The 24,477-nt window shown below is 39.5% G+C and overlaps 1 protein-coding gene across 1 annotated transcript in view; it reads left to right on the top strand.

Moving 5' to 3' along the window:
• The window catches only part of LOC136172499 (antigen WC1.1), a 58,833-nt gene that overhangs the window by 5,026 nt on the left and 29,330 nt on the right, over nucleotides 1-24,477 (top strand). The window contains exons 2-7 of the mRNA XM_065941966.1: nucleotides 401-721; nucleotides 12,625-12,933; nucleotides 13,014-13,331; nucleotides 16,812-16,904; nucleotides 16,981-17,295; nucleotides 18,525-18,839. Of these exons, the coding sequence (XP_065798038.1) occupies nucleotides 401-721; nucleotides 12,625-12,933; nucleotides 13,014-13,331; nucleotides 16,812-16,904; nucleotides 16,981-17,295; nucleotides 18,525-18,839 (1,671 nt within the window). The remainder of the gene's footprint in view (nucleotides 1-400; nucleotides 722-12,624; nucleotides 12,934-13,013; nucleotides 13,332-16,811; nucleotides 16,905-16,980; nucleotides 17,296-18,524; nucleotides 18,840-24,477) is intronic.

The raw sequence follows: 24,477 nt of genomic DNA, 5'->3' as shown, positions 1-24,477 counted from the left end.
TGAGATGCTCCATGGACAGGGAAAAAGAGGGAGGATTCCTCCCTGGATCCTGGGCCGTGAGCAGTAACTGAGACGGGGAAGCTGGGCCCTAGTAGCCTTGGGCACATCTACAGGGAGGGCAGCATCCGGAGTCTCTGAAGGCCTGTCCTCTGTGGTGTCCCTGGAGCTGGTTCTACAGGCTCGTGAGAAATACCTGGTGCCTCCCTTCCTGCTCCAGGTTCAGTGATGGCACATTGGGAGCTTCAAGTTGGCCACGGTGGGAATGTTTATGCCACAGACGTCAAGAAATACTATATCCCATGCACTTTTTTGCTCTTCAGAGAGCTAAGGTTTTAAATATTTATGTCACTGCAAGTCTCCTAAAATCTCTCCTGTGTCCTGTGTCTGTTCTCTCTTGCAGATTTGGAGCTGAGGCTGAAGGATGGAGCCCACAGGTGTGAGGGGAGAGTGGAAGTGAAGCACCAAGGAGAATGGGGCACAGTGGATCATGGCTACTGGAGGGTGAAGGATGCATCTGTAGTGTGCAGACAGCTGGAGTGTGGAGCTGCCATTGGTTTTCCTGGAAGGGCTTATTTTGGCCCAGGACTTGGCCCCATTTGGCTTTTGCATACTTCTTGTGAAGGGACAGAGTCAACTGTCAGTGACTGTAGGCATTCTGATATTAGAGACTATCGTAATGATAGCTATTCCCATGACCGGGACGCTGGAGTAGTCTGCTCAGGTAAGTCCTGTCTGATCTGGCAAGGAAGCTCTAGCAGGAAAAGCCTCTGTCTTATCACCAGAATGACTCAAGATTATGGATTATAGCCTTTAGAACATGCTTGGGTGAAGGGTCTGTGTGATGTGTCACAGAAGGTAGAGAAGTCAGGTCAAAACTTTCATACTGATACAGCTATTGTGTTTGACCTCTGTGACATAGTCTTATCATTGTAATTGTTCTGTATTCTTTGACATAATGGTCAGTAGGGTGCGGCTACATGCTGGTGGTTGAGGTCACAGAAGAGTTGTAGGCAACTAGGTTTATTGTACTCATAGGTCCTAAAACTCAGAGTCACCACACTCCATCAGGTCAGTATGTGGGGGATGTGCCAATAGAATAGGCTCACACAAGCAATGGTGACCCCAAAAGGGCATGTTAAGACACATGGACAAGTGACCATATGGGGGGTCAGGGTTCAATTACACAAGGAAAAGGTGTGAGGGGATTTCACTGGTGCATTTAAATATCCCTAGGTCATAGTCAGAGGAAGCCAGAAGTGGAACTTGTGGCAGAAAACAGTCTCATCACACTGGTGCACCTCATCAACTGAGTGGGGCGCTCACATCACATTTGCAGGGGTGTTGAGGGACCAGGAAAATGAAGTCTTGAAGTTTACAACACAGTAGCTGAAGTGCATCACATATAAGAGGCAGTGAAACTAAGAGGACATGAAGTGACTCCTATGAAGTGCTCAGTGCTGTCTACGTGTTTGACCTGTGCCAAGGTGGATGCAGTAAAGACAGCAGTGAACCTAGGGTGTGAGTGGGTGATCACAGTATTTGATAGAGATGCTTCTAGTTGTTATCATAATTATGGATTGGATGTCCAGGTTATTAATCCCACCAGAGAAGCTGGACTGGAGGAAGATATTGTCATTTATCACAGTGAATTCCCTCAAACAGGGAGCTGGTCTTAGGTAGGAAACACCCCATCTGATGTGATCGTGGGACAAGGGAGCCCTGTGGACACCTGCAGTAGGTCCTTAGCAGCCACAGTCAATCAGCTCTTGGGTGTTTATGTTGAGGAAGATCATTGGAAAAGTGATCTTTTCTAATCTCACCTTCAGCAGATCTTTGATGATTCTAGTTGAAGCCCTTAAGAAAACAATTCTTTCCCTTTTCAAAAGGTACTTTATTGAGGTGTGACTGACATACAAAACTGCTTGATAAGTATGCATTTGTGAAACCATTACGGCACTTATGTCATAAATCTATTCATCTCTTCAAAACGTTTCCTTCCATTCTCTTTATTATTCTTATTAAAAGTAATTATTTTCAAGGTTTAAATTTTAAATTTTATTTAGAAACTTTTGTTTTAAGCAAAACTGTTGTCTGGCATCTCAAGTAACCTTCCTCATTGTCACAATGTCCTAATAATGGTTCCAACTGCTGATAAATTTGTGGAAACACTACAGGTGTCTCTACCATATTTTGATAAGTCACTATCTGAATGAAAATGGAGTGTGTGAGGTTTGAACTTTCTGTGAAATTAGAACTCCCAATCCTTTCATCCTAAGAAGATTGATATCTTGATATTAATTCCAGTTAAGTTACACTTAAAAGTAAAGAATTAGAGAGTGTTCTGATATTTAAACCCTGATTGTGGTTTGTACTCCCTGACTACCACTGCTCTAACTTAGGCTGTCATAGTTTTATGAATGGTTCCAGGTTCCTTCTATTTCTCTTTTTGTCATTAGTTTCCTCCCCTTGGTCTGTCTTTTCTGTATTTCAGACATGTTTTAATGATGCAAAGATAAGTTAAAGTGGTGGTGATGTAGTAGAGATAAGATTAGAATAGCTTGTTTTTTCATTTTCTTAATCAAAATTGAACTCTTGAAGTTTCTTCTGGTTAATCTTAGGAGTCAGGTATGGAAGAGAAATTTCAGCCTCAGTAGTGGATTTTTGGAAGTGGAGTACTGTGTTTAGGAGAAATCTAGAGTGGAAACAAAGACCAGAGAAGAATGTCGAGAAGCTTGTTTGAAATAAGGAGGAGACTTCAATGAGGGGTTAAACAAATTGAGAAGGACTCTGGTGTAAGTGTGCTAAGTTGCTTCAGTCCTGTCCTACTCTTTGTGACACCATGGACCAGCAAGCTCCTCTGTCCATTGGATTCTCCAGGTAAGAATACTGGAGTGGGTTGCCATTTCCTTCTCCAGGGGATCTTCTTCACCCAGGGATCAAACCTGGGTTTCCTACATTGCAGGCAGAGTCTTGATTATCTTCTGAGCCACCAGGAACTACAGTACTGAAGTGGAAACTGGGGAGGGGATGAAGATGCAAGGATTGCAGGAGGGGAGGTTTGGAAAGACGCAGGCCAACTCCTACATTCACCACAGCCTCTGTGTTACACTTCCTTCCTGTCCTCATCCCTTCCCTCCCTCTCTTCCTTTATCCTGTTGTGGGAGTCATTTCTGAGCTCTGTGAAAGTGCTAGGATGTTGCAGGTTTTAGAGGAAAGTTTTTATAATATAGATAGATTCTGTTTATTTAACAAATATAAGTTTACTCATCTTTTTCTCTCTTTTTTTGTATCAGATTTCAGTGAGTTGTGTTTCACAAGTAATGTGTTTTCAAGGACTAGGCCCACTTTACAAAATTTTTCAAATTAGAATAACGCTCACATCTCTTATCTTTAGGTGTTGGGAAGATCTATAATGATATTCCTCCTTTTGTTAAACGTGTTGTTAATTTGTGTTCCCTCTTTTTTCTTAATTGGTTTTGCTAGGAGATTATCAGTGTTAATGTTCTTTTTAAGAGAATCAATCACTATTGACTTTTTTGATTTGTATTTGCTTTCTACTTAATTGATTTCTGTACTCAGTTCTCACTCCTCTTTTTCAGTTATGATCTTCCCTGATAGCTCAGTTGGTAAAGAGTCTGCCTGCAGTGCAGGAGACCCCTGTTGGATTCCTGGATTGGGAGGATCCCCTGGAGAAGGGATAGGCTACCCATTCCAGTATTCCTGGGCTTCCCTTGTGGCTCAGCTGGTAAAGAATCTGCCTGTAATGCAGGGCACCTGGGTTCGATCCTTGGGTTTGGAAGATCCCCTGGAGAAGGGAAGGCTACCCACTCCAGTGTTCTGGCCTGGAGAATTCCATGGATTGTATAGACCATGGGGTCACAAAGAGTCAGATACGACTGAGTGACTTTCGCTTTTCAGTTATGGTTGTTGTTGCTTTTGTAAATTCTTGAGTCTTGGATCATTTTCTTCTGTTTCTATTTTTATTCTAATGTGGGCATCAACGAAGCATCAAGGTTCTAAATTTTCTTCTAAGCATCACTTTATTTTTTTTTCTTTATTTTTTTCCATTTATTTTTATTAGTTGGAGGCTAATTACTTTAAAATATTATAGTGGGTTTTGTCATACATTGACATGAATCAGCCATGGATTTACATTTATTCCCCATCCCGATCCCCCCTCCTGCCTCCCTCTCTACCTACCTATCCTTTCTGGGTCTTCCAGTGCACCAGGCCCGAGCACTTGTCTCAGGCATCCAACCTGGGCTTGTGATCTGTTTCACCATAGATAATATACATGTTTCGATGCTGTTCTCTTGAAACATCCCACCCTCACCTTCTCCCTTCTCCCACAGAGTCCAAAAGTCTGTTCTGTACATCTGTATCTCTTTTTCTGTTTTGCATATAGGGTTATCATTACCATCTTTCTAAATTCCATATATATGTGTTAGTATGCTGTAATGTTCTTTATCTTTCTGGTTCACTTCACTCTGTATAATGGGCTCCAGTTTCATCCATCTCATTAGAACTGATTCAAATGAATTCTTTTTTAATGGCTGAGTAATATTCCAGGGTGTATATGTACCACAGCTTCCTTATCCATTCGTCTGCTGATGGGCATCTAGGTTGCTTCCATGTCCTGGCTATTATAAACAGTGCTGCGATGAACATTGGTGTACACGTGTCTCTTTCAGATCTGGTTTCCTCGGTGTGTAGGCCCAGAAGTGTGATTGCTGGGTCATATGGCAGTTCTATTTCCAGTTTTTAAAGAAATCTCCACACTGTTCTCCATAGCGGCTCTACTAGTTTGCATTCCCACCAACAGTGTAAGAGGGTTTGCTTTTCTCCACACCCTCTCCAGCATTTATTGCTTGTAGACTTTTGGATTAGCAGCCATCCTGACTGGCGTGTAATGGTACCTCATTGTGGTTTTGATTTGCATTTCTCTGATAATGAGTGATGTTGAGCATCTTTTCATGTGTTTGTTAGTCATCTGTATGTCTTCTTTGGAGAAATGTCTGTTTAGTTCTTTGGCCCATTTTTTGATTGGGTCATTTGTTTTTTCTGGAATTGAGCTGCAGGAGTTGCTTGTATATTTTTGAGATTAATCCTTTGCCTGTTGCTTCATTTGCTATTATTTTCTCCCAATCTGGGGGCTGTCTTTTCACCTTACATATAGTTTCCTTTGTTGTGCAAAAGCTTTTAAGTTTCATTAGGTCCCATTTGTTTATGTTTGCTTTTATTTCCAATATTCTGGGAGGTGTGTCATAGAGGATCCTGCTGTGATTTATGTCAGAAAGTGTTTTGCCTATGTTCTCCTCTAGGAGTTTTATAGCTCTGGTCTTACATTTAGATCTTTAATCCATTTTGAGTTTATTTTTGTGTGTGGTGTTAGAAAGGGTTCTAGTTTCATTCTTTTACAAGTGGTTGACCAGTTTTCCCAGTACCACTTGTTAAAGAGGTTGTCTTTTTTCCATTGTATATCCTTGCCTCCTTGGTCGAAGATAAGGTGTCCATATGTTCATGGATTTATCTCTGGGCTTTCTATTCTGTTCCTTTGATCTATATTTCTGTCTTTGTGCCAGTACCATACTGTCTTGATGACTGTGGCTTTGTAGTAGAGTCTGAAGACAGGCAGGTTGATTCCTCCAGTTCCATTCTTCTCTCTCAAGATTACTTTGCCTATTCGAGGTTTTTTGTATTTCCATACAAATTGTGAAATTATTTGTTCTAGTTCTGTGAAAAATACCGTTGGTAGCTTGATAGGGATTGCATTGAATCTATAGATTGCTTTGCATAGTATACTCATTTTCACAATATTGATTCTTCCAATCCATGACACGGTATATTTCTTCATCTGTTTGTGTGCTCTTTGATTTCTTTCATCAGTGTTTTATAGTTTTCTATGTATAGGTCTTTTGTTTCTTTAGGTAGATATACTCCTAAGTATTTTATTCTTTTTGTTGCAGTGGTGAATGGTATTGTTTCCTTAATGTCTCTTTCTGTTTTCTCATTGTTAGTGTATCGGAATGCAAGTGATTTCTATGTGTTAATTTTATATCCTGCAACTTTACTATATTCGTTGATTAGCTCTAGTAATTTTCTGGTAGAGTCTTTAGGGTTTTCTATGTAGAGGATCATGTCATCTGCAAACAGCGAGAGTTTCACGTTTTCTTTTCCTATCTGGATTCCTTTTACTTCTTTTTCTGCTCTGATTGCTGTGGCCAAAACTTCCAAAACTATGTTGAATAGCAGAGGTGAGAGTAGGCAGTCTTGTCTTGTTCCTGACTTTAGGGGAAATGCTTTCAATTTTTCACTATTGAGGGTAAAGCTTGCTGTGGGTTTGTCATACATAGCTTTTATTATGTTGAGGTATGTTCCTTCTATTCTTGCTTTCGGGAGAGTTTTAATCATAAATGGGTGTTGAATTTTGTCAAAGGCTTTCTCTGCATCTATTGAGACAATCATACGGTTTTTATCTTTTAATTTGTTAATGTGGTGTATTACATTGATTGATTTGTGGATATTAAAGAATTCTTGCACTCCTGGGATAAAGCCCACTTGGTCATGGTGTATGATTTTTTAAATATGTCGTTGGATTCTGTTTGCTAGAATTTTGTTAAGGATTTTTGCATCTATGTTCATCAGTGATATTGGCCTGTAGGTTTCTTTTTTTGTGGCATCTTTGTCTGGTTTTGGAATTAGGGTGATGGTGGCCTCATAGAATGATTTGGAAGTTTACCTTCTTCTGCAATTTTCTGGAAGAGTTTGAGCAAGATAGGTGTTAGCTCTTCTCTAAATTTTTGGTAGAATTCAGCTGTGAAGCCATCTGGTCCTGGGCTTTTGTTTGCTGGAAGATTTCTGATTACAGTTTCGATTTCCTTGCTTGTGATGGCTCTGTTAAGATCTTCTATTTCTTCCTGGTTCAGTTTTGGAAAGTTATACTTTTCTAAGAATTTGTCCGTTTCATCCATGTTGTCCATTTTATTGGCATAGAGCCGCTGGTAGTAGTCTCTTATGATCCTTTGTATTTCAGTGTTGTCTGTTTTGATCTCTCCATTTTCATTTCTAATTTTGTTAATTTGGTTCTTCTCCCTTTGTTTCTTAATGAGTCTTGCTAGTGGTTTGTCAATTTTGTTTATTTTTTCAAAAAGCCAGCTTTTAGCTTTGTTGATTTTTGCAATGGTCTCTTTAGTTTCTTTTGAATTTATTTCTGCCCTAATTTTAAGGATTTCTTTCCTTCTACTCACCCTGGGGTTCTTCATTTCTTCCTTCTCTAGTTGCTTTAGGTGTAGAGTTAGGTTATTTATTTGACTTTTTTCTTGTTTCTTGAGGTAATCCTGTAAATGCTATGAACCCTCCCCTTAGCACTGCTTTTACAGTGTCCCATAGGTTTTGGGTTGTTGTGTTTTCATTTTCATTCATTTCTATGCATATTTTGATTTCTTTTTTGATTTCTTCTATGATTTGTTGGTTATTCAGAAGCGTGTTATTTATCCTCCATATGTTTGAATTTTTAATAATTTTTTTTTCCTGTAATTGAGATCTAATCTTACTGCACTGTGGTCAGAAAAGATGACCGGAATGATTTCAATTTTTTTAAATTTACCAAGACTAGATTTCTGGCCCAGGATGTGATCTATTCTGGAGAAGGTTCCGTGTGCACTTGAGAAAAAGGTGAAGTTGATTGTTTTGGGGTGAAATGTCCTATAGATATCAATTAGGTCTAGCTAGTCCACTGTGTCATTTAAAGTTTGTGTTTCCTTGTTGATTTTCTGTTTATTTGATCTATCTATAGTTGTAAGTGGGGTATTAAAGTCTCCCACTATTATTGTGTTACTATTAATTTCCTCTTTCATACTCATTAGCATTTGTCTTACACATTGCGGTGCTCCTATGTTGGGTGCATATATATTTATAATTGTTATATCTTCTTCTTGGATTGATCCTTTGATCATTATGTAGTGTCCTTCTTTGTCTCTCTTCACAGCCTTTATTTGAAAGTCTGTTTTATCTGATATGAGTATTGCGACTCCTGCTTTCTTTTGGTCTCCGTTTGCGTGAAATATTTTTTTCCAGCCCTTCACTTTTAGTCTGTATGTGTCCCTTGTTTTGAGGTGGGTCTCTTGTAGACAGCATATATAGGGGTCTTGTTTTTGTATCCATTCAGCCAATCTTTGTCTTTTGGTTGGGGCATTCAACCCATTTACATTTAAGGTAATTATTGATAGGTATGGTCCCATTGACATTTACTTTGTTGTTTTGGGTTCACATTTATACAACCTTTCTGTGTTTCCTGTCTAGAGAAGATCCTTTAGCATTTGTTGAAGAGCTGGTTTGGTGGTGCTGAATTCTCTCAGCTTTTGCTTGTCTGTAAAGCTTTTGAATTCTCCTTCATATCTGAATGAGATCCTTGCTGGGTACAGTAATCTAGGTTGTAGGTTATTCTCTTTCATTACTTTAAGTATGTCCTGCCATTCCCTTCTGGCCTGGAGGGTTTCTATTGATAGATAAGGTGTTATCCTTATGGGAATCCTTTTGTATGTTATTTGTTGTTTCTCCCTTGCTGCTCTTAATATTTGTTCTTTGTGTTTGAACTTTGTATAGACCATCGGGTCACAAAGAGTCAGACGCGACTGAGCGACTTTCACTTTTCAATTATGATTGTTGTTGCTTTTGTAGATTCTTGGGTCTTGGATCATTTTCTTCTGTTTCTATTTTTATTCTAATGTAGGCATCAAGGAAGCATCAAGGTTCTAAATTTTCCTCTAAGCATCACTTTATTTTTAAGCCACCAGTTTTGATAGTATATAATTTCTTTTGTATTTTACCACCATAAAATATTTCTTTTTCTCTGAATGTATTCTTTGTCTTATAGTCTGACTTTGTATGATATTAATATAGATGCTGTATACAGCTTTCTCTGACTTGTGTTTGCATTGTATGTAATTTTTTGCCTTTTTAATATGATTCCGTGTTTAAACACACATATATTTATAGATAGTATATTGTTTTGTCTTATTTTATCTGGTCTGATCATCTTGTTTTTTATTTAGATTACTTAAATTATTTACATTTAATTTAATTATGGATATAATTGTTTTTAAGTGTACTTGCCTGCTATCTGTTATATCTTTGTTCCTATTTTAATCTTTGAGTATATTTTATTATTTTATCTTAAAACTCTATTGGCTTATTAATCATATCAGATTTTTAGGTTATAATAATGTTGAATTATTTTTTTAAATTTTAAAATAATTTTTATTTATTTTTGGCTGTGCTGGGTCTTCACTGATGCATGGGTTTTTCTCTAGCTGCGGAGATCAGAGGTTACTCTCTAGTTGCAGTGCACGAGGTGCCCATTGCGGTGGCCTCTCTTGTTTTGGAGCACAGGCTCTAGGGTGCACAAGCTTCAGTAGTTGTGGCCCCTGGGCTCTAGAGCACAGGCTCACTAGTTGTGATACATGGGCTTAGTTGCTCCGTGGTATGTGGGATTCTCCTAGATCTGGGATCGAAACCGCATCTCCTGCGTTGGCAGATGGATTGTTCACCACTGAACCATTGGGGAAGCCCATGTTGAATCATTAATCTTTAATTACATTATACCTTGAAATGATATTATGTTACAACATGCAATGTCAGTCACTATAGTTTTATTCCATTTCCCTGTTCTTATCTGTGGTGCTATCATTGTCATGCATTCTACTTATAAATTTATTATGAATCTTCTGGTTTGTTGCTAATATTTTGCCTTAAATCTTATAGAGAATCAGCATTTAGCACAGTCTGTACAGCTTTGAGAGGATCCCTGTTTTCATCTGCTGTCATCTCCCTTTAGCTTGAAGAACTTTCTGAGGCAGTTTTGTGTAGTGTGTGTCTGGTGGCCTCCAATTCTATCATCTTTTATTGACCTGAAATCATTTTAATTTTCATTCAGTTTTGAAAAGTATTTTCATAGCTGATTCAATTCTAGGTTAACAAATGCCCAACCCTAATACTTTACATATGCTTTTACATTGTCATCTGACTTTCATCGCCTCCAACAAAAAGTCAGTAAATAACACTTATCCTTTTGTTCCCTGTATATTATGTGTCAAATTTCCCTGGCTGCTCTTAAGATATTTTTGTTTGTTTGTTTACCACTGAATTTCAGTATTTACATTGTCATGTTTTCTGAGAATGATTTCATTACCTTGTTGGGGTTTGTTTAGCTTTTCGAATCAGTGGATTTACAGTTTTCAAAAAATTTGGAAAAATTTCACTTATCTTTCCTTAGTATTTTTCCACACAGCCCTTATTTTGAATCTCCAAATACACATATTTTATATATTTTTATATTATCCACTACATGCCACTGTGTTTCCATTCATATTTTTCTGCCTTTTTACTCTCTTTGGTTCAGTTTAGATTGTCTCTATTGCTGAGTTTTACGTCCCAATTCTTTCATTCTGCAATGTCTAGTCTCTTGTGTGATTAATCCAAATAATTATTCATTCCAATACTATATTTTTTCAGTTTTAGAAGTCTCATTTGTTTATTTTTCCTAGTTTTCCTCCCTGTTTATTTTTATTCTTCATTACACATATTGATATTAGTGGTTTAAATATCTCTTCAGCCAATTCAATCATTTCTATAATTTCTGAAGCTGGTTTAAATAATTATTTTTTAAAAATGTGTTATGGGTTACATTTTTCCCCTTTGGAAATTCTAATAACTTTTTTGGTTGGATGTTGGGCATCACTAACCTGTCCTTTACCAGTAAGAACTTTAGAAATAAATAATCAGAACACATCTCAAAATCATGGAATTGTACTTGATGAATCAAATAAAGTTTTTTCATTGGGTTATCTTCATTCTGTTCAAAATGTGGTCCTTTGATGACCAAATGATGAACTTTTATTTTGGTTTGTTTCCTTTAGTTTTAAAACTTCCTGGATCCCACCTTGCCTGCCATATGCCCCACCTATACCCTACTGCTACAGCAGTAGCTATCCTTTCTGATTTTCTTTTCCATTCATCTGTATCTTTTAAAATGGTGTTTGCTTGTCTGAAGTGGGAGAAATGAAAAAGGATAGCAGCTTAAGTGGTAGATGGGAGGAGCAGAGGGTGATGTAATAGGCTAACAACCTATTCAACAAGTGTTTCCCACAAATACTTACATATTTTTTTCATACTGAGGCTTTTTCAACTTGGAACTCTCCAAATTATGGCTTGTTTGCTCACTTTCTCCTCCTTCTCCTTCTTCTTCCTCCTTTTAGAATTGTCAAACATTCAACATGCCATCTTCTTTTGGAATTGTAAAACATGTATGAAAGAAATTAAAGACAATATGATCAATGGAAAGTCATTCTGTGCTTCTGGCCTGGAAGAATTAACATTGTTAAAATGCCTGTACTTGTCAAAGTGATCTACAGATTTAATGCAATTCCTATCTAAATCTCAATAACATTCTTAATAGAAATAGAGAAAACAATCTTAAAATAGGAGTGTGTGGTTTGATTTTTGTATATTCATGAACGTCCTGTTTCCTTATCACTATTGAGTTTTAGTTCCATTCCATTATGGTCATGAAAGATACTTGGAATTATTTTAATACTTTTGAATTTGTTAAGAGCTATTTGTAACCTAGCCTGGAGAATATTCCATTTGTACTTGAGAAGAATGCATATTTTTCTGTGGTTAGAATTAGTACAATGATAGTATTAAAATCAATTAGCATTTTCTATGAGTCCTGTTTCAGAAGAAAAACCTTTAATAGGAGATGATCTGGAAACTCAGCTGTCTGGTAAGCTCCCACTGAGAATACACATCTACCAGGTTCTTTGACTAATCCTAGAATTTCAAGAGAGATGGCTGGGACTCTTTCTCTATGACTCTCTGAGTTTTCTTAATTCCTCTTCTTTCCCACTGAGGTCACTGAAGAAATTCATGAAATTTTTGCTATTGAAAAGACAAGATGTGATGACATAAACATGAATTAGTGATAGCATCTCTATTTCTTCTCTGGAGCTGTCACCTGTCTACAGGTTGGCATCCCCTCATGGATCCAGCCTCAAGACTTTCCCTCATCTAAGTCACTTGAGGACTAGCTCCTGGGAGAGAAAACTGATCAGAATATTAGCTCCACAAGTCCCACGAAAGCTTTCTAAGCTTGTCTGGATGCTAGGTCTCTAATGTCATAGCCCACGTCCTTCTGAGTGGCTTCTGTTCTGCATATCTCTATTTTCAAGTGCCTGCATATTATAGATTATCCTTGGATCTGTAGGTCCTAGGTTGCTAAATGAGAAATTCATTTCTTCAACCAATGCTAAAAGATGTGTTTCCAGTATTCAGCCATTCCAATGATCTGAACTGGGCTCTGTAGTTTCTTGGCTCCTAGACCAAGGAATTCAGATTTCTAACCTGTCTCAAAGTGTATGTTCTTGGGATTCAGCCATTCCAAACTGACCTTGCAATCCTCCTGGATTTCTCTTTAGAAACCTGCTCAAGGAAATTCAATTACGACACTGTCAAGACTGTCTATATGCTCCACTTCTAAAAAGAAAAACTTTCACACCACGGCCTGTAATGTGCAGTTTCAAGTCAGTACCACAAACATTCACTGGTTTTCTTGTTATTTCCTCTTAGGATTTGCACGTCTGGCTGGAGGGGATGGACCCTGCTCAGGGCAAGTAGAAGTGTATTCTGGAGAAGCCTGGATCCCAGTGTCTGATGGGAACTTCACACTCCCAACTGCCCAGGTCATCTGTGCAGAGCTGGGGTGCGGCAAACCTGTGTCTGTCCTGGGACACGTGCCCTTCAGAGAGTCAGATGGCCGGGTCTGGGCTGAAGAGTTCAGGTGTGAGGGGGAGGAGCCTGAGCTCCGAGTCTGCCCCAGGGTGCCCTGTCCAGGGGGTACGTGTCACCACAGTGGAGCTGCTCAGGTTGCCTGTTCAGGTGAGATGCAGGTCAGGCCTTTCATCTCTGTGAACACCCTGTTCATGCGATTTTACTGAAACTCTGTCTTCCTCTACCAGCGTACTCAGAAGTCCGGCTCATGACAAACGGCTCCTCTCAGTGTGAGGGGCAGGTGGAGATGAACATTTCTGGACGATGGAGAGCGCTCTGTGCCTCCCACTGGAGTCTGGCCAATGCCAATGTTGTCTGTCGTCAGTTTGACTGTGGAGTTGCTGTCTCCACCCCCAGAGGACCACACTTTGTGGAAGAAGGGGATCAGATCTCCACAGTCCGATTTCACTGCTCTGGGTCGGAGTCCTTCCTGTGGAGTTGTCCTGTGACTGTCCTGGGTGGTCCTGACTGTTCCCATGGCAACACAGCCTCTGTGATCTGCTCAGGTAAGAGAGAGGGACAAGGGCTACTGGTACTCAGGATGCTCCTGGAGTGAAATGTCCCCAAGAGCAGAGAGTGAGGGAAAATGGACTTCAAAGTCCTATTTCGTGGACTTTGATATTTCGTGGTGAAATATGGATCTTTTCATTGTTCCTTCATTTTTCAGGCCAGGGCAAGAAGTGTGAAGGGGAATAATATATTTTTAAGCAACATTTTTCCTTACATACAATCATAGAAGACAATGTAGAAGCAGTAAGTATAGACCTCAGCATGAACCCCAATCCAGAGCAACAAAGAAAACGTCCCCAGCACCACAGTGACTGTTGTCCTCAGTAACTGTGTCCTCCCTCCTCGACAGGGAAAACTGCTTACCTAACTTCTACCAACACAGTGTTTTATCAATTTTTGAACTTTATATAAAATGATGCAGTATGTTGCATATTTTGTATCTAATTTCTTAGACTCAAAATTATGTTTGGGATTCACTCATGATGTTGTATATTGTAGCACTTTATTTTTTTTTTTACCATAGAGTATGACTTTGAATGATCACATGGCCATGTACTGATCAATTCTACTGACAGTATAAATCGGAGTTGTTTCCAGTTCTTGACTATTACAAATATGATACTACAACTTACCATGACAATGTCTTTGGATGCAAATATGTGTTACTTACTTTCCATGTTTAACCCTTGGTATTTTCTTTATTTAAATCAAATGGTGTCCTTTGATGAACTCGTTTCTTAATCTTATGGAAACATAACTTGCCAACTTTTTCCTGCACATTTAATGCTTCTTATACCCTTTAAAACAGAATTTTTGCCTACTCCAAGTTCATAAAAACATTCTTCAAGTGTACCTTATGGAAATTTTATTATTTTCCTCTTGCATATTATTGTGCATTCCTTCTGGGATTGATATTGGTGTAAGATAAGTGTCAGGTTTCATATGGACATCCAATTGACTCAATCTTATTCTGAAAAGATTCTTTTCCCCACTTCAGAGACGCCTTAGTCATAAGCAGAAGGGCAAGTATGTCTGTCCTTTTTAAGACTCTCTATTCTGTTCCAAGTTATCATTTGTCTATCCTCACACCAATACTATATTTTCTTAATTATCATAATTTTGTCGTCGTTGTTGTTCAATCACTAAGTCATGTCTGAGTCTTTGTCACCTCATGAACTACAGCTCACCAGGCTTCCATGTCCTTCAGTATCTCCCAGAGTTTCAAACTTAAGTCTTAATAATTTTAATTTACAGAGTTACTTTATATTAACTCCTCTAACTTTGTTGCTTTTCTTACCCACTGTGATTGTCATTCTTGGTTGCTTGTATTTTGTATGAATTTAGAAATCAGCTTGTCATTTTCACCAAAAGAAAAGTTTAAGGGTATTTTCATTGAGATTAGATTTAAAAATTTGAGAGGAGACAAAGAAATTTGAAGATAATTGACACTGACAATGTTGAATTTTCCAAATCATTGGCATTATACATCCCTCCATTCAGTTAGATCTTGAATTTCTGTCAGAGATTTTGCCCATCTTCTACTAGGATTTCTCCTAGGTATTTTATTTTTGATGTTATGAGTATTTTTTGTGAAAGTGTTCTGGCAATGAATTCTGAGTTGTTTTCATCTTTTAATTTTTAAAATTTTGATGTCATTTGAGACATTAAAATGTTGGGAAAGTAATATAAAAATTCCCTTCTGACCTTTACCTGGGTTTCTAAATGTTAGTATCAATATTTTGCTTTAATCTCTGTGTGTATGTGAGTGCCTTTCCATCTCGATTCCCCTTCTGCCCCATTTCTTCCTGAATATGCAAAACCTTTCTGAATTAAGTTGAAGAAATGATGTTCCTTTACCCTTAGAACACTTCTAGAAGTTTCTTTACAGAACCAGAGTTCAGTCAAATCTTTAAATGACTTCAGCTCCAGGTGACATCTAATTGCAGCACTGAAAGACCCCACTGAAAGACTGCCAAACTGAGTTTTTTTCCTGATCAATGACTCAAAATCATAAGCAAAATGAATTATATATTCTTTTTCTTCAGCTAAAAGTTTTGCCTTTTCATATTGATCAAATTGCTAACATCCATTGAATCACAGTAATATCAAGAGAGTTCCAGAAAAGCATCTTCTGCTTTATTGACTATGTCAAACCTTTGACTGTGTGGATCATAATAAACTGTGGAAAATTCTTAAAGAGATGGGAATACCAGACCACGTTACCTGCCTCCTGCATGCAGATCAAGAAGCAATAGTTAGAACTGGACATGGAAAAACAGACTGGTTCCAAACTGGGAAAGGAGTATGTCAAGGCTGTATGTTGTCATCCTGCTTATTTAACTTATACGAAGAGTACATCGTGTGAAATGTTGGGCTGGATGAAGCACGAGCTGGAAAAAAGCTTGCTGGGAGAGTCCAAAAGTCTGTTCTTGGGATGGGGGATCGAGATGGGGAATACATGTAAATCCATGGCTAATTCATGTCAGTGTATGAGAAAAACCACTACAATATTGTAAAGTAATTAGCCTCCAACTAATAAAAATAAATGAAAAAAAAACAGATTGTCAGGAGAAATATCAATAACCTCAGATATGCTGATGACACCACCTTTATGGCAGAAAGCGAAGAGGAGCTGAAGAGCCTCTTGATGAAAGTGAAAGAGTAGAGTGAAAAAGCTGGCTTAAAACTCAACATTCAAAAAACTAAGATCAAGGCATCCAGTCCCATCACTTCACGGCAAATAGATGGGGAAACAGTGAAAACAGTGGCTGACTTCATTTTTTTGGGCTCCAAAATCACTGCAGATGGTGACGGCAGCCAAGAAATTAAAAGACACTTGCTCCTTGGAAGGAAAGTTATGACCCAACCTAGACAGCATATTAGAAAGCAGAGACATTACTTTGCTAGCAAAGGTCTGTCTAGTGAAGGCCATGGTTTTTCCAGTAGTCATGTATGGATGTGAGAGTTGGACTGTAAAGAAAGCTGAGCACTGAAGAATTGATGCTTTTGAACTGTGGTGTTTGAGAGGACTCTTGAGAGTCCCTTGAACTGCAAGGAGAGCCAACCAGTCCACCCTAAAGGAGATCAGTCCTGGGTGTTCATTGGAAGGACTGATGAAGCTGAAACTCCAATACTTTGGCCACCTGATGTGAAGAACTGACCATTTGAAAAGACCCTGATGCTGGGAAAGATTGAGGGCAGGAGGAGAAGGGGACGACAGAGGATGAGATGGTTGGATGGTATCACTGACTCGATAGGCATGGGTTTGGGTGGACTCCGGGAGTTAGTGACGGACCGGGAGAGTTTGCGTGCTGCGGTTCGTGGGGTCGCAAAGAGTAGGAAACTATTGAGCGAATGAACTGAAGTGAACCGAACAGAGCTTTCATCTTAGGCTCTATCACTAGGTCATTATTTCCCTTAGTTCAGTTTCCTGTTCTTCAGCCCTTCCAGACTTCTGATCATTGTCGTTTCTTCAGGAAACCAGACCCAGTTGCTGCCCCAGTGCAACGACTCCGTGTCTGAACCAGCAGGGTCTGCGGCCTCAGAGGAGAGCGCCCCCTACTGCTCAGGTGAGAGTCACCCAGGACAGAAGACCCTATTCATTCCCCAAGTCAACGCCACATTGTCCCTTTTCTCTCTCCTCAGACAGCAGACAACTCCGCCTGGTGGACGGGGGCGGTCCCTGCGCCGGGAGAGTGGAGATCCTTGACCAGGGCTCCTGGGGCACCATCTGTGATGACCGCTGGGACCTGGATGATGCCCGCGTGGTGTGCAGGCAGCTGGGCTGTGGAGAAGCCCTCAATGCCACGGGGTCTGCCCACTTTGGGGCAGGATCAGGGCCCATCTGGATGGACGACCTGAACTGCACAGGAAAGGAGTCCCACGTGTGGAGGTGCCCTTCCCGAGGCTGGGGGCAACATGACTGCAGACACAAGCAGGACGCGGGGGTCATCTGCTCAGGTCTGCGCTGCGCACTGTCCACAGGCTGGGGGAGGGGTGGGGCCCTGGAGGACAGGGGTCTGAGCCCCGAGGGAGAGATGCTGAAAGGACCAGAGAAGGAGGCTTCCTCCCATGGAGCCTGTGTTTCCAGCCGACGTGAAGACGAGGTGCTTTCACTTCCTCCTGCAGCAGCTGAGGATCTGGTCCTTTCTTCTCCCCTGTGTTTCCTGGCAGAGCCGTTTTTTACAGTTTTTGTTGAAAGCAAGGCTCTCTCTCCAGTTACATACAAAAATTTTAAACCCACGATACTAGTTTCCGTTTGCTTCTCTAACAATTTACCAATTAGTGGTTTAAAACAGCATATATTTATTTCCTTACTCTTCTGTAGCTTAGATGTCCAGCAAGGATCTCACTGGGCTGGGATCAAGGCTTCAGCATGGCTGCATCACTTCTGTGGCTCTGGGGGAGAATCTATTTCTTGTCTTTTCAATCTTCTAGATAAAAAAAAGAAAAAAGAAAGTTCTTCACACAGTAGTGTCTGACTCTTTGCAATCCCATGGACTGTATCCTGCCCTGCCCCTATGTACATGGAATTCTCAAGCTTCTAGAAACCACCTACATCCCTTGGTTCAGAGCTCCCTTCATCCATTATCAGACCAGCAATGCTGCAGGCCTCCAAATATTATCGAGAGTCACATCTCTCTCTCTAGGCAGAGCTAAGAAATGTATTCCATGTTTAAGGATAGTGGGTCTAAGGATGTGCTTAGACTGGGCTCACATTGTTAATATAATATTCTAGCTTAATCTCACCGTCCCAAGGTCCTTTTCTTAATCACATCTGTAAATCTCTTTTGTCAGGTATGGTAACATATTCACAGGTTGCAGAGATTGGGATGTGGACATTTTGGGGTTAATTATTCTCCCTATCTCCCTAATATCCACATCACATCCCTTGATATACTCTTCAAAGTTTTGGTCAGGAAGCAGGATTCAGCTTTCCTCCCTGACTAGCACCCACACAGTTTGGTCTTCCTCTCAGTTCATATCCACTACACCATTGTGGTAGAAATAGAAGGACAGACACAAATGGACAAAGTCAGTTAAAAGGGAGGCGATGTCAGTCTTGTCATCTAGTGGGTATCTCTTGAACAAGGTCAGAGATTAATGTTCACCTTTTCTGGAAGAAAGGAAAACCTAAAACATCCAGCAAAGTTTTCATTGTGTCCTGTCTCTTCCCCTTTCAATCTTAGAGTTCCTGGCCCTGAGGATGGTGAGTGAGGACCACCAGTGTGCTGGGTGGCTGGAAGTTTTCTACAACGGGACCTGGGGCAGTGTCTGCCGCAACCCCATGGAGGACATCACTGTGTCCATGATCTGCAGACAGCTTGGCTGTGGGGACAGTGGAACCCTCAACTCTTCTCTTGCTCTTAGAGAAGGTTCTAGACCCCAGTGGGTGGATGGAATCCGGTGTCAGAGAACTGACACCTCTCTCTGGCAGTGTCCTTCTGACCCTTGGAATTGCACTTCATGTTCTCCAGAGGAGGAAGCCTACATCTCGTGTGCAGGTGACTTACTGTTTCTGTGTGTCTGTCCTAACCCTGTAGGATGCAGTGAGATTTGATATTTTAAAATCTAAGTGGTGAGTTTAATTTGGGTCCAGAAAATGACATTAAGTGAAAATGTTAGTTGCTCAATCATGTCCGACTCTTTGTGTCTGCATGGACTATAGCCTGCCAGGCTCCTCTGTCCACGGAATTCTCCAGGCAAGAATACTGGAATGGGTTTCCATTCCCTTCTCCAGGGGATCATCCCAACCTAGGTATCCCGCACTGCAGTCAGATTCTTTACTGTCTGAGCCACCAGAGAAGCCTAAATGAGGTAAGGATGAAACTGATTTTATCCACATATTCCAATCTTGTTTGTTAACATTTTTAGTTGAGATGTAATTCTTGTAACATTATATTAGTTCTAAGTGTAAAACATAGTGTTTATGTTTTTGTACATATTGGTAAATCATCACATGTACAGTAATATCCATCACCACATGTAGTTACAATTTTTTTCTTATGATCCCACAAGTAAGAATTTGCATGCTGCAACTAAGACCCAGCACAACCAAATAAATAATTAATTTAAAAAGAGACTATTATTCTCTTAATAGTCTTGACATAAGAAAATGCATCATTTTTTTTTTAACCCACATTAGGGCTTCCCTGGTAACTAAGCTAGTAAAGAATCTGCCTACAATGCAAGAGAACTCGGTTTGATTCCTGGGTCGGGAAGATCCACTGGAGAAGGGATAGGCTACTCACCCCAATATTCTTGGGCTTCCCTGATGACTCAGCCGGTAAAGAATCTGCCTGCAATGTGGGAGACCTTGGTGCTATATCTGGCTTGGGAAGACCCCTGGAGAAGGGAAAGGCTACCCACTCCAGTATTCTTGCCTGGAGAATCCCAGGGATGGGGGAGCCTGGTGGGTTGCCATCTATGGGGTCGCACAGAGTTGTACACAACTGAAGTGACTTAGCAGTAGCAGAGTGACTTTCACAAACACTATATACAAAAATATTATCTTCTTTTCTATATTACAGTTTTAAGATATCTTTCATGACAGTATTTTTTTCTCTAGAATGCTTTAAAATTTTTTATTTATTTGTAGGAACTCTCTATAAACAAACATCACTTCAGTTCAGTTGCTCAGTTGTGTCAGCTTCAACGTCAGCCCTTCCAATGAACACCCAGGACTGATCTCCTTTAAAACGGACTGGTTGGATCTCCCTGCAGTCCAAGGGACTCTCAAGAGTCTTCTCCAACACCACAGTTCAAAAGCATCAATTCTTTGGCACTCAGTTTTCTTTATAGTCTTATAAAGAAGCATCACTTATTCTTCCTTAAATATTTTTGTAAATATTTCCTCCATATTTTGCATATATTTTAAAGCTTATATATGTGAATGGGGGGTTATGTTATCAAATCTATAATGGTTTACTTTTTTGACTTCTGCCTTTAATGAAATGTTTCATATGCCATTCTTAATCCCAAAATAACATTGAATCAAGTTTATTTTCTGCAAATAATTTTACAGTTCCACTAAAGAATATTCAAAACCTAATTTTTTTAAACCTAATTTTGAATTCATTTATTTATCTGAATTTATTTTACTATGTGTGATTGTATAACATCATCACCAGATAACAATTATATTTTAGGTATGTGATAGCTTCACCACAAAAGAAAAACACATTGCTTCATGATTTCATGATATGATGTCAAAAGTACAGGTAACAAAGCAAAAATAGACAAGTGGGAATATATCAAACTTAAAAAGCTTCTTCAAGCCAAAGGAAACATCAACAGAGTGAAAAAGCAAGCTAGCACTAATTACATAAGGTATTATTTTCCAAACACATAAGGAACTCCTGCAACTCAAGAAAAAAAAATCCAAAACCTAATAACTCAGTTGAAATATTGGCCAAGGGCTTGAATAGACATTTCTCTAAAGAAAACATACAAATGGCCAATGGGTATATGAAAAATGCTTGACATTGTCAATCATCAGGGAAATGTAAATCAAAACCACAAAGAGATATCATCTCATACATGTCAGAATGACTTTTTTTTTTTAAAAGACACTTAAGTGTTGCCAAGGCTGTGGAGAAATTGACACTTTCTGTGTACTTATCCACATTAAATGTATAAATTGTATTAATAAAACTGTGCAATCCAGGGGTTAAATCTCTGGACTTTCACTGTCATGGGTCCAAGTTCAATCACTGACCTGGGAACTAAGATCCCACGAGCCACAGCACAGTCAAAAAACAAACAACACCACAAAAACTATCACCAAAATATCTGTATGATTTACAGTGATGTCCCTTTTCATTCTTGGTATTGTTAACTTCCTTTACACTCTGCTCTTCTTTAGTATTGATCAGTGTTCATCAATTTTCAATGAGCCACGCTTAAAGGGTTTTCTATCTTATGGTTACCTTCTTTCCCATTCATTTTTGTTCCTTTTTAAATTAACCCCAATATTCTACATCCTTTAGACTTTCTCATCTAGTTTCTTAATTGGGAGCTTACTTTTTTCACTTTCAGTCTTTCCTCTTCTCTAAATCTAGGCTATAAATTTCCCTTAGGCACTACTTGAGTTTCATTAGAAGAATTTATGATAATATCATTATTTTGTGTTTATTATCATTATTATCATATCTTCATTATCATTATTTCACAATATTTAGTAAATTTTAAATTTATTCCCAGACTTAGGTGTTTTTTGCAAGGAAGGTTGTTGCTGAATTTTCCAAAATAGGGATGGCTAACAATTTTTCTTATAAATTCTTAATTTTATTGCACTGTGGTCAGAGTAAATACTCTGTATGAGTTCCAAGAGTGAAAGGTGTTGTCCCATTCTGTGGTCATTTTGAGAAATGCTCCTGTGTGTTTGCAGGAGTGTGAGCTCTCGCACTGTTGGGTGCACTGCTCTGTGTTACTTAGTTAGATGTGCTCACTATGCTGTTGTGCATCTGCTGTGATCTTTGTTTTTGTATGTTTGGTCTGTATGCTATTGAAAAAGATACAGTATTAATCCTCCATTTTGATTGTGATTTTGCCTATTCCTTCTTTTCATTCTGTCAAGTATATTTCAAAGCTATGTTCTGTTAACCTTTCTTGAATATTGATGTCTATATCTTTATTAAGGGTGCATTTCATTATAATCATGAAAATTCCCTCTTTAATTCAATTAGTGTTCAGTTCAGTTCAGTTGCTCAGTCATGTTCGACTCTTTGCAATGCTATGGACTGCAGCACGCCAGGCCTCCCTGTCCATCACCAACTCCTGGAGTTTACCCAAACTCATGTCCATTGAGTCGGTGATGCCATCCAGCAATCTCATCCTCTGTCGGCCCTTCTCCTCCTGCCCCCAATCTTTCCCAGCATCGGGGTCTTTTGAAATGAGTCAGCTCTTCACATCAGGTGGCCAAAATATTGGAGTTTCAGCTTCAATATCAGTCTTTCCAGTGAACATCAGGACTGATCTCCTTTAGGAGGGATTGGTTGGATCTCCTTGCAGTCCAAGGGACTCTTAAGAGTCTTCTCCAACACCACAGTTCAAAAGCATCAATTCTTCAGTGCTCAGCTTTATTTACAGTCCAACTTTCACATCCATACATGACTACTGGAAAAATCATAGCTCTGACTAGATGGACCTTTGCTGGCAAATGCTGTCTAGGTTGGTCATAACTTTCCTTCCAAGGAGGAGCGAGCATCTTTTAATTTCATGGCTGCAGTCACCATCTGCCGTGCTTTTGGAGCCCCCCAAAATAAAGTCAGCCAATGTTTCCACTGTTTCCCCATCATTTGCCATGAAGTGATGGGACTGGATGCCATGATCTTAGTTTTCTGAATGGTGAGCTTTAAGTCAACTTTTTCGCTCTCCTCTTTCACTTTCATCAAGAGGCTTTTTAGTTCTTTTTCACTTTCTGCCATAAGGGTGGTGTCATCTGCATATCTGAGGTTATTGAAATTTCTCCTGGCAATTTTGATTCCAGTTTGTGCTTCATCCAGTCCAGCATTTCTCATGATGTACTCTGCATATAAGTTAAATAAACAGGATGACAATATACAGCCCTGATGTACTCCTTTTCTTATTTGGAACCAGTCTGTTGTTCCATGACCAGTTCTAACTGTTGCTTCCTGACCTGCATACAGGTTTCTCAAGAGGCAGGTCAGGTAGTCTGGTATGCACATCTCTTTCAGAATTTCCCACAGTTTATTGTGATCCACACAGTCAAAGGCTTTGGCATAGTCAATAAAGCAGAAGTAGATGTTTTTCTGGAACTCTTTTGCTTTTTCAATGATCGAGTGGATGTTGGCAATTTGATCTCTGGTTCCTCTGCCTTTTCTAAAACCAGCTTTAAGTTCACGGTTCACACATTGCTGAAGCCTGCCTTGGAGAATTTTGAGCGTTACTTTACTAGCGTGTGAGATGATTGCAATTGTGTGGTAGTTTGAGCGTTCTTTGGGATTGCCTTTCTTTGGGATTGGAATGAAAACTGACCTTTTCCAGTCCTGTGGCCACTGCTGAGATTTCCCAAATTTGCTGACATATTGCGTGCAGCACTTTCACCGCATCATCTTTTAGGATTTGAAATAGCTCAACTGCAAATCGATCATGTCTACTAGCTTTCTTTATAGTGATGCTTTCTGAGGCCCACTTGACTTCACATTCCAGGATTTCTGACTCTAGGTGAGTGATCACACCATTGTGATTGTCTGGGTCGTGAAGACCTTTTTTGTACAGTTCTTCTGTGTATTCTCACCACCTCTTCTAATATCTTCTGCTTCTGTTAGGTCCCTACCATTTCTGTCCTTTATTGAGCCCATCTTTGCATGAAATGTTCCCATGGTATCTCTAATTTTCTTGAAGAGATCTCTAGTCTTTCCCATTCTACTGTTTTCCTCTCTTTCTTTGCACTGAGCACTGAGGAAGGCTTTCTTATCTCTCCCTGCTATCTTTGGAATTCTGAATTCAAATAGGTATATCTTTCCTTTTCTCCTTTGCTTTTTGCTTCTCTTCCTTTCACAGCTATTTGTAAGTCCTCTTCAGACAGCCATTTTGCTTTTTTGCATTTCTTTTTCTTGGATGGTCTTGTTTCCTGTCTCCTGTACAATGTCATGAACCTCCGTCCATAGTTCATCAGGTATTCTATCAGATCTAGTCCCTTAAATCTATTTCTCACTTCCACTGTATAGTCATAAGGGATTTGATTTAGGTCATACCTGAATGGTCTAGTGGTTTCCCCCACTTTCTTCAATTTAAGCCTGAATTTGGCAATAAGGAGTTCATGATCTGAGCCACAGTCAGCTCCTGGTCTTGTTTTTGCTGACTGTATAGAGCTTCTCCATCTTTGGCTGCAAAGAATATAATCTATCTGATTTTGGTGTCGGCCATCTGGTGATGTCCATGTGTAGAGTCTTCTCTTGTGTTGTTGGAAGAGGGTGTTTGCTATGATCAGTGTGGTCTCTTGGCAAAACTCTATTAGCCTTTGCCCTGCTTCATTCTGAACTCCAAGGTCAAATTTGCCTGTTACTCCAGGTGTTTCTTGACTTTGTACTTTTGCATTCCAGTCCCCTATAATTAAAAGGACATCTTTTTTGGGTGTTAATTCTAAAAGGTCATGTAGGTCTTCATAGAAGCATT

This window comes from Muntiacus reevesi, chromosome 1 (assembly GCF_963930625.1).
Source record: "Muntiacus reevesi chromosome 1, mMunRee1.1, whole genome shotgun sequence".
NCBI classification, from domain to species: Eukaryota; Metazoa; Chordata; class Mammalia; order Artiodactyla; family Cervidae; genus Muntiacus; species Muntiacus reevesi.
This window is presented reverse-complemented; position numbering and strand designations above follow the sequence as displayed.